We start from the raw sequence: 10,040 nt of genomic DNA on the forward strand, positions 1-10,040 counted from the left end.
GCTCAATCCCTGGTTCCACCAAAAAAAAAAAAAAGAACTCTATCACAAAAGGATCTATTAGAGAAGTATGATAAACAGAGAGCCACCAGAGATGATTCACCTTTAGGTTATCCCGCATTAAATTTGAGCCAGGAAATGACATTTTTAAAATGATTTTTTTTTTGCAGTGTTGGGGGCAAAGCCAGGGTCTTGTGCATATCAGTCAACCACTCTAACACTGGGCTACGGCCTCCCCCCAGCCCTGGAAGCACAATTTTAAAGTATCCTCCCTCTTTTGTCTTGTCAGGCACATGCCATTCTTACCTATTGAACCTGCTGCTGTTTGTAGAAAAATATCAGAGACCACGGTGAGCAACTTCTAAAACAAAAAGTATTTCTACAACAGTATGTATGAAGCTCCTGGAGGAACCAAGAGTGATGGTGCACGCCTGGGATCCTAGCACAGAGGCTGGAACTGGGAGGCTGAGGCAGGAGCCATCAGTGGAGGCCAGGCTGGGCTACAAAGTGAGTTTAAGGCCAGCCTGATGAGACCCTGTCTAAAAAAAAAAAAGGAAGAAAGAAAAAGGAGAAGATATGAAAAAGAAACTCCTGAGGAAAGCCAAAGGATCTGATCTTTATATACAGCTGCCAAACACAAAGTTTCTTGAAACAGGCTGAAATTCCAACTGAATTAGTCTACCAATCAAGCAGCTGGGCACCTAGGCAGCCCTAATCCAACCTGAAAATCCTGCATAATAGCCGTGATGAGAACAGACACATCCCTGATGAAGAAATCCCAAGGCAGTGTCCAGGTTTCTGCCCAGCCAGTGTGGCTGGGACACAATGAGATCCCTGTAGATTGAACTGTAGGCTCTATAGAATGGGGGCCCAGTACCTAAGGGAAAGAAAAAAGAGAGGACTAAAGAGAAGGAGAAGGGGCTGGTGAGATGGCTCAGTGGTCTAAAGCACCTACTTAGAACAAGCTAAGCTAAGCAAAGCACAGGGACTGTGGTTCAATCCCCCAGTACCACATGCCAGCCAGCCCCGCCCCCTGGTGGGCTGAGCTGACCACACACACACACACACACACAAAATAAATAAATAAATAAACAAATAAATCAAATTTGGAAAAAAAAAAGAGAAGGAGAAGATTGCTAACTCCATGTGGGCATATGTTTACATTTCTCCTGGGTAGCTGGCTGTGGTGGTACATGCCTGTAATCCCAGCACTCAGGAGGGTGAGGCAGAGCGGCCAGTGAGGTCAGGGCAGGCCTGGGCTATATAAGCAAGTTCAAGGCCAGCCTGTGTTAGACAGTGAGATCCTGTCTCAAAATCCCCACCATCACCACCACCACAATTCTCCTGGATATGTGACCATAGATCTTAATAGTGAGCTGGCTAAACCTTTCAAAAGGAGGCAGAAATCAGATTTTTTTTGGTACTGGATATCAAATTCAGCACCTTGTGCTTACCAGGCAGGTACTTATGCTGCTGAGCTATCTCCCCAGCCCCTTACAATCAGACTCTTGTGCCAAAAGATTTGCTACAATGAAATACTTTGTAAGATGGCTCCCCAACCCCGCAGGCTAGAGCCCAATACAGAACATGTGGGGGGTGGGGCAGACTTCAGGCTGGGAGTACCTTATATTCTATTCAATAAGGCAGAAGAATTATTTGGCACTTTCCCGTGCGTCAGATGGTCACATGTAGCTCTAGCAGCAGCATACCAAGATGTACCCATCAATTTTGAATCTGATTCAAGGCACCAGACTGCTGCATTGTTTCAGCTTCACGGAAAGCAGTTGGACAAGAGTTCTTTGATCCTAAGCATATCCATTCTATTACCCTGGAAACCAACTCAGTCACTCTGCTGGACCCCAATGAATGCTCCCCAAGGGTGGTGCTTCGGCTATTTAAAGACAGCAAAGAAATTTTGCCAAGACTTGTAATTTTGAAGCCAAAGACCTAGAAAATAGTCACTTTAAAACAGGTGTTCCAGCAAAAACTACATTCTCACAAGCTGAGAAAAAGAAAAGCTTTCAGTCTAGAATTATGTGTGCATCTAATCAAGTCAATTTCTTCTTCTTCCTTTTTTTAAGTACAGGGTCTACAGAGTCCCACTATGCAGATCAGACTTGGAGTGACTCTCCTGTTTTCAGCCTCCCAAGCGCTGGGATTACAGGCCTTTGCCACCATGCCCAGTCTCAATCGCCCTCTCAGTGTGCCCTGGAGGTGGGGCTGGCATGGCACCGCACGGATCAAACCCTGGTCCCTGAGCCTGCCTAAATGGGTGCTTTAGTCTGCTGAGCTATCTGGCCAGCCCTCAAGTCAATTCCTTCTTCAAAGCTGTTGTTTACTCAGAGGTAACAACTGTGTAACTGTTGATGCATTTCCTGATGGCTTTTCGTAAGTTATTTATTATTGGCTAGAATTAGGGCTATTGAAATACATCTTTAACTTTAATAAGCACCACACAATTCTGAACATCGTCTCAAGATACTATAGTTAGGGAATGAATGTAGAAAAACACGCATTTCTGTTGTATTAAGCTACCTCAGCTGGGCAGTTCAGAGGATAAGAGGCAATGAAACATCCAGAAGCACACAACACACAATACTATGGGGTTAAATATAATGCTTACTGTTACCAGGTTTATAAAGATATACTCAATTAGCCAACGCATACCTCTGAAATTGTCTAGTCCAACCTTCAGTTTATAAATAGCCCCCAAAGTACTCACTGGCGATCACTCTACAGTTTGTAGCAGAGTCCCCAGTCCTCCTGACTCAATCCTGAAATTGATCTCTAACATATTTTCCTCCCAGTTTAACTCCAACACTTTCATCTCCAGCTCTAACCTCAATCTTAAGTGACACTCCCTAATATCCACCTGCTTCTCAGATGTTGTCACCTCAAGTTATTGTTGTAGGTATAAACTGAACTTTAACTGAACTTCCCATCGTATCCTTTTCACTCTCAGACCCATTTCTGCTCATCACACTGGAGCTCTCCTGAGTGGACAGTTTCTAAATGTGGTTGGTTTGGCTTCTAAATTTCTCTCCCAACAGACTTTACATTGACCATATCATAAAAAGAAAATCAAACAGTGTCATTGCCTGAAGCTATTTCAGGCAGAGAGTGGGGACAGGGCACTGGGTGAGTTTAGCCTGTAGAGCTGACAACCTTTCTTCAATACCTCTTCCCTCATTCATTCAATACATGGTTACAATTAAGAGCAAAAACCCTGGAGCTGGGCAAGGGATACAGCTCAGCAGCACACTGCCTGCCTGGCAAACTCAAGGTCCTGCCTGAGTTTGATTTCTAGAACCAAAAAAAGAAAACCCTCTGGAGCCAGGATGCCTGGATAGATGAGCTACTCCACTGGGGGCCAGGGAGATGACTCAGTGGAATAAGCGCTTCCTTGGCAAGTGCAAGGGCCCGAGTTCAACCCCTGGTTCCAGAAAAACAAAAAAAAAGAAAAGAAACAGTCCTATTCCTATTGGCTGTGCGATCCCTGGCAACTTTCTTCCCATCTCTGGCAATCAGTTTCCTCAAAAACAATCTCCCTCATATGGCTGGTACAAAAAATATCTTACACACACACACACACACACACTCCTCTACAAACTCGTGTGTGTGTTTTTGAGACAGAGTCTCACTATGCAGTTCAGACTGGCCTTGAGCTCACTTTGTAGCCCAGGCTGGTCTCTAACTAGCAAGGATCCTTCTGCCTCAGTCTGACCCATGCTTTTTGTCTGTCTCTATCTTCAGGGTCTCATTATGTGGCCAAGGCTGGCCTTGAACTAGCTATGTACAGCTATGTAACCGAGGATGGTATTCCAGTTTTAACTCTCCTACTTCAGTCTCCCAAATAGCAGGATTACAGGCATGTGCCACCCTGTCCAGATTATATCATTCTTTAAAAAGGAACACTAGGGCTGGGGAGATAGCTTGGCAGTCTAAGTGCCTGCCTCACAAGGGCAAGGACCCAGGTTTGATCCCCAGTACTGCATGCTGTGCCAGAAACCTGGGCACACTGTGTTGGCCCTGAAACCAGGTGTGGTGGTACACACCTGCCTAGCACTGGGGAGGCTGAGACAAGAGGATCACCAAGAGTTTGAACTGCATAGCGAGATCCTGTATCAAATAAATAAATAATATTTTTACAAAGTTAAAAAAAAATAAATAAAAAGAAACACTATACATACACCAGACTTCTACTTCAAGAAGCTGCATGAGGGCTGGGGGTTAGCTCAATAAATAGAAGAGTAACTGTTTGCATGTGCAAGCTTTGATCCTGAGCTAGGAAGCCCAAAAATTACATTAGAGAATCTACCTGGCCCCGGGGATGTCAGCACTGGTCACCTTAAAGTCCTTGGGCCCCCGTGTTAGGAGCTTACAGCTCTCATCTTGTGGCATTGTGGGCCTCCAGACCCTTACAGACCTGGCACCACATGCAGACAGAGCTGTTCCTTACCTGCTGAGAGCTTCCATGTCTTGTCTGTGACCACTTTCACACCACACGGTCGGCACCAGGACTGTGTGACAGTGTGCACTATAAACCATCAATAATGGCCAAGTGAAACCTACAAGGATCGGTACCCTAAGCTGCACTAACCTATCAAAAACTACTACTGCTTTTTTCTTTTCAAGACAAGGTCCCATTATATAGTTTAGGATGACCTCCAACTTGCAACCATCTTCCTGCCTCAGCCTGCTGAATGCGGGATTACAGGTTTGTGCTACCACCAGGTTTATGTTACAACCAAAACTACTATTTTTTTTCCTTCTTTTTTGGTACTGAAGCCCACAGAGAAAAACCAAGTACAAGGTTACCAAAAATAGCTTTCCTCCTTTAAATAAGAGAAGATTAGGGCTGGAGAGATGGCTCAGTGGTCTAAAGCACCTATTTGGAACAAGCTTGGATAAAGCCCAGGGACCGCGGTTCGATCCCCCAGCACCACATGCCAGCCAGCCCCGCCCCCTGGTGGGCTGAGCTGGCCACACACACACACACACACACACACAAAATAAATAAATAAATGTTTAAAAAAAAAAAAAAGAGAGGACTAGTGACAATGACTGGTTACATCACCTTGATCGGCTGTTATTTTGCATTCAGTTTTCCACTGGGAAATGGTAGTGTGCCTAGTATAGTAAGCATGATGCAATCCAACCTGTTTGAATAACTTTTTTTTTTTTGTATTTTAGGGAAGGGTCTACAGGGTGCTCAGGGTCTCACTACTAGATCAGACTCATAGTGATCTGCCTGTTTACAGCCTCCTGAGAGCAATAACTTACTTGTAGAAAGAAATAAGGGAAAGGATTACTAGGGAAATGTTAATACAAGATGAGAGCCCTTAACCAGAAAATCTGAAATGCTCCCCAGCCTCAAACCTAAGTGCTGAATGGCACTTAATAAGAGGACAATTTCACACCCTGACTACATGCGATGGGTCAAGTAAAAAACAGGCACTCCAGAAGATTATATAAAATTACCTTCATATGTTATATGTAAAATATGAATGGATTTAGTGTTTAGATGACTCCCACCTTTATAACATCTCTCTCTCTTTTTTTTTGTGGTACCAGGGATTGAACTCAGGACCTTGGGCTTGCCAGGCAGGCGCTTATGCTGCTGAGCTATCTCCCCGGCCCAATAATTCATGCAATTATTATGCAACATGAAAAATTCTGAAATCCAACACTTCTGGTCCCAAGGATTTCAGACAAGGGATTAATCAACCTGTATCTCAAGTTAGAGGCAATAAATACCTCCTAAAATTAAAGCTCTGCAAGGAGTCCAAGGTGGTCCCACATGTGTTTTAGTTTTTACTGTTGCACTTTAGTTAAATCATCACTAATCATAGGATTTCCTTTCTGTAGTACAATTCTGACCTAAGAAACTCTGAATAAAATCTCAGTGTTAACTCTAGTAGAATCCCAATGAAATGGCTAAAAGGAGAAAAAGAACCAAGTACTAGAAAAGGATATAGCATTATTTTCAGTTACTGCAAAGTCTCTGTGGTTTCTACACCACCAATCAAATTTAGGTCAAACATGTTGTCAGCATGGGGAGTATTGCCTGTGTGTCTATCTTGACATGCTTTTTTTTTTAAAAAAAAAAAAAAGTCTTTACTTATTTGGTACATGGCATGTGGTGCTGAGGATCGAACCCAGGTCCTTGTGCTTGCCAGGCAGGTGCTTAGACCACCAAGATATCTCCCCAGCCCCTTGACATGCTTATTGGCTTGGACGGTGGTTTATAAAGATACTTGGATAGAAATTCTCCTATTTTTTAAAGTGTGCAAGTTGGGAGGCTTCAATCGCACTGCTTATTTCTTTCAGAAATAAGGAGGCCTGAGGATAAAGCTACATGACAGAGCACTTAGCTGGCACTTGAGGCCCTGGGATCCATCCTCAACACTGTAAAACAAAACAAAACAAAAAGCTGTTGTTAATGTATGGTAAATATGAGGTGTGGGCACATGGGCATATGTCAGTATTCTGTGTTGCTGAGCTAATAAAAAAAAAAAAAGTAGGGGCCAGGGAGATGGCTCAGTGGAATAAGCGCTTCCTTGGCAAGCATAAGGGCCTGAGTTCAATCCCCAGTTCCACCATAAAAAAAAAAGTAAACAAAAAAGATGAATCAAGTTAGCCGGGTGGGTGTGGTGGCACATGCCTGTAATCCCAGCACTCCAGAGGCTGAGGCAGGAGGATTACTGAGTTTGAGGCCAGCCAGGGCTGCAAAATGAGTTGAAGGTCAACCTAAACTGTATGGTGACTCTGTCTCAAAAGTAAAAGAACAGAAATATTCTTGCTAAATTTAAATTACTTCTACCATTTATCCTTATTTTCATGTCCTATATTGCAATTAGAGACAATGTATATTCCAAAATAAACACGCCTGATTAAAGTTTCAATATTTTGGACTTATAGCTTCACCATGCTTGGAGAATGATTATCCTGACACTCAGAATAGGGATGACTATATATATTCTGTATATAATTTATACATATATTTGCTTCTATAAAATAAATGGATATAGAACTTTATATCCAGACCAACATTTCAAATAGGGAAAAAAGGAGGAGGGAGGGGAGGCAAAGCAGATTAACAAGGGAGTTGTGTCCCGTGCATGTACCTTAACATGAACCACCTTGGGGCCAGGGAGATAGCTCAGTAGAATGCGCCTGAGTTCAATCCCCCATTCTGAAAAAACGAACAAAGAAAAAACCACACACAGAAAACACGTACCAACTTCCCAGGAGAAATGTAATCGTTATGTAATGCAGACATGACACGCACCCCCCCAACACACACACACAAAGGCAAACGACTGGACAAAAATGGCAGGAGAAAAAACTTCACATTGCAATATGAAAAAATCTAGAAAATGCAGAGTTCATAGAGCAAGAAACTCCAGCTGGACTGACTTCAAGATGCCCTGGGGTTCCACACCTCAGATTTCAAACCGCAGGTATCACAGTACAGTTAATCCATACGCAGCTGTGCTATAGGTACCATCTGAGGATCCTGAAATGATTAGTGTATGCAAATCGTTACAACCCACAACAAGGCACTCTCTAGCATTTAGTTTAGCACGTTAACATTCAGCTTTTAAACCTAACACCACTCTAAGAATATCAGTGAGCCAGACGTACCACACTTACGCCTGTAATCCCAGCGCTCGGGAAGCTGAGGCAGGAGGATCGCCCTGAGTTCAAACCTGGACTACATGGTAATTCAATGCCAGCCTGAACTATACAGTGAGACACTGTATCAAAAAATAAAAGAACAAAACAAAAGCATAAAGAGTATCAGTGAATTGGCAAACACTGAGCAAATTAGACCTAGATTTCAAAGAAAGATTAAAATCTGGAATGTTACAAGAAAAACGGAAACTGAAACTTTTTTTTATTTTTTGTATACTGGAGATCAAACCAAAGCCTGAAGCATGCTAGACAAGTCTACCGCAGAGCTACATCCCCAGCCCAACAGAAGGTCATCGTTCTGTTGGCCAAAGAATCGTACAATCCACCCAGTTTCTCTTCCCAACGAAAAAGATGAGACTCCCTGCTTGGCAAGTTGATAAAGTAACCAACTCATCGGCTCAGTGGGTGGGGCCAGAATCGGAAAGCTCGCTCAAAACCCGAAGATCGGCGATAAACCCGCCAGAAGGTTTATTCGATCAAGTTCCCAGAACCTCTGAACTCCCCTACACAGTCTTCCTCCCCAACCTGCGGACTCAAGTTTAGAGCGAAAGCCAGAAACTACTGGCGCAAGACTGCACCATGCGCCAGGCGGGGCTCACTCAGCTGTTTTCCCCCCAACTCTCAAGCCACAAAGTCGCGGTTGCTGGGCTAACCACGTTTGCGAAACCCTCCCACAAGAAGGCTCTCGCTTCCTGTCCCAAGCCTCAAATTCCCAGGAGCCCAAACCCAAGCGAAGGAAATAAGTCGTCCAAGTCCACGGGCCCTATTTCCCGAACTTGAAGACGGGAAGCCCTACTTACCGGCACATTGTTGACACCTTGTCCTTTAGAAGCTATCATGAGAATTTCCCTGAAGTCCATGTTCGGCTGGAGGGGGACTGACCCGGCCAAGCACTCGGAAATGTGTGCGGGGGCGCCCCGCTGAGGCGCCCAGCTACGCCGCGTAAACTGCCTGGGCAGCGCGCTGGAACCCCGCCCAACAGGACCACCCCCGTCGCCTTCCAACGCCGTCTGCCCACCTCGGTCCCTTCAGCGGTTTATATACACTCCCAGAGTCCCGCAGCCCTCCTAGTCTCGCGTAACTTCCGCTTTCAGGCCCAGGATACGTAAAACGTAATACGTGGCTACTGGCGTCAGTTCAAGGGGGCAAGGACTAAACCCTTTTTCAGCCAACGAGAGGCGGCCTGGTAGTCTGGGGGTGTGGCTAAGGGAGAGGGCGCTTCCCAGGTGGCCGGGATGCAGGGCCTGCTACCCTTGATGCTGCTTGTGAGCGCTAATAGGGAAAGAAAGGTGTGGGGTTACTTCCCGGGCTTGTTTTCTCTGAGTATCACGGGTGGGTGCCTACATCCGACAGCTACGCCTCAACTGCGGAGCATATAGGTCTTGGGCTTGGCATTTCGGTTATCGGTTCAGAGCGGTGAGGAATCTGCGCAGGCGCACAAGGCACAGCCAGGTCTTGGATACACACTTTACTGATCCGGACCAGGCACATGGTGTGCATTCACGGCTAAACAGATGCGCGAACACTGGGCATAGAGGCAGGCGCTCCTTCTTTTACTCCTTTCTAGGCAATAAGCGCCGCACAGGATAGGCCACCTGTATTTTGTTTTTTTGAGACAGGGTCTTGCCATGTTCAGGTTAGCCACGAGCTCACTTTGTAGCCCAGGCTGGTCTCGAACTTCCAACGATCCTCCTCCCCTAGTCTCCTGACTGCTGGGATTACAGACATGTGCCACCACACTCAGCCTCAGATAACTTGTTTGGAACATATCCCAAGCATTCAATGTAATTTTTGTAGAAATCATTACTTATAATCTTAAAAGGGGGCGCGGGCTGTAGATGTAGCTCATCGTGAAGACCCGAGTTTCAGTCTTCAGTACTAGAAAAATTGCCCAACTTTAATTGACGTTTAATGCTCAGCTAGAATTTTTCCCTTTCAGGATACCTAAATACTAGGCTTGCAAGTAATAGGCTGAACTGAAATTTTGAACTTTCCTGTTACCTCTGGAGAGCCCAGCTACGCTCAGCTGTGCCACATTCTTCAAAAACATCCAGCTGTTTTAAACTGTTCACGTGGAAGGCGTACACTCCCACAGACCTTTTACCATTAAGATCTGAGTTATCTTCTAGCCAGGGTGTAGTATTTGGGAGAGGAAAATAAAATTTTATATTCCTTGTGTGTGAAATAAATAAACAAATTCCTTGTGTGTAAAGGTAACAATGGAGGTCTCTGAATTTCCTTCAGGTGGTTCTAGAATGATCCTTCCCCTGGGGAGGTAGCTCAGTAGAATAAGGGCTTCCCTGGCAAGTGCAAGGGCCTGAGTTCAATCCCTGGTTCCACAAAAA

At 44.9% G+C, this 10,040-nt stretch overlaps 1 protein-coding gene across 1 annotated transcript in view; it reads right to left on the reverse strand.

Moving 5' to 3' along the window:
- Spty2d1 (SPT2 chromatin protein domain containing 1) overlaps positions 1-8,767 on the reverse strand; it is a 21,529-nt gene extending 12,762 nt beyond the window's left edge. The window contains exons 1-3 of the mRNA XM_023719335.1: positions 8,496-8,767; positions 7,178-7,192; positions 4,457-4,517 (exon numbers count right to left, since the gene is read on the reverse strand). Of these exons, the coding sequence (XP_023575103.1) occupies positions 4,457-4,517; positions 7,178-7,192; positions 8,496-8,555 (136 nt within the window). The 5' untranslated portion in view covers positions 8,556-8,767. The remainder of the gene's footprint in view (positions 1-4,456; positions 4,518-7,177; positions 7,193-8,495) is intronic.
- Between the last annotated feature and the right edge of the window lie 1,273 nt (positions 8,768-10,040).

Source organism: Octodon degus, unplaced genomic scaffold (genome assembly GCF_000260255.1).
Source record: "Octodon degus isolate 3935 unplaced genomic scaffold, OctDeg1.0 scaffold00067, whole genome shotgun sequence".
Taxonomy (NCBI): domain Eukaryota; kingdom Metazoa; phylum Chordata; class Mammalia; order Rodentia; family Octodontidae; genus Octodon; species Octodon degus.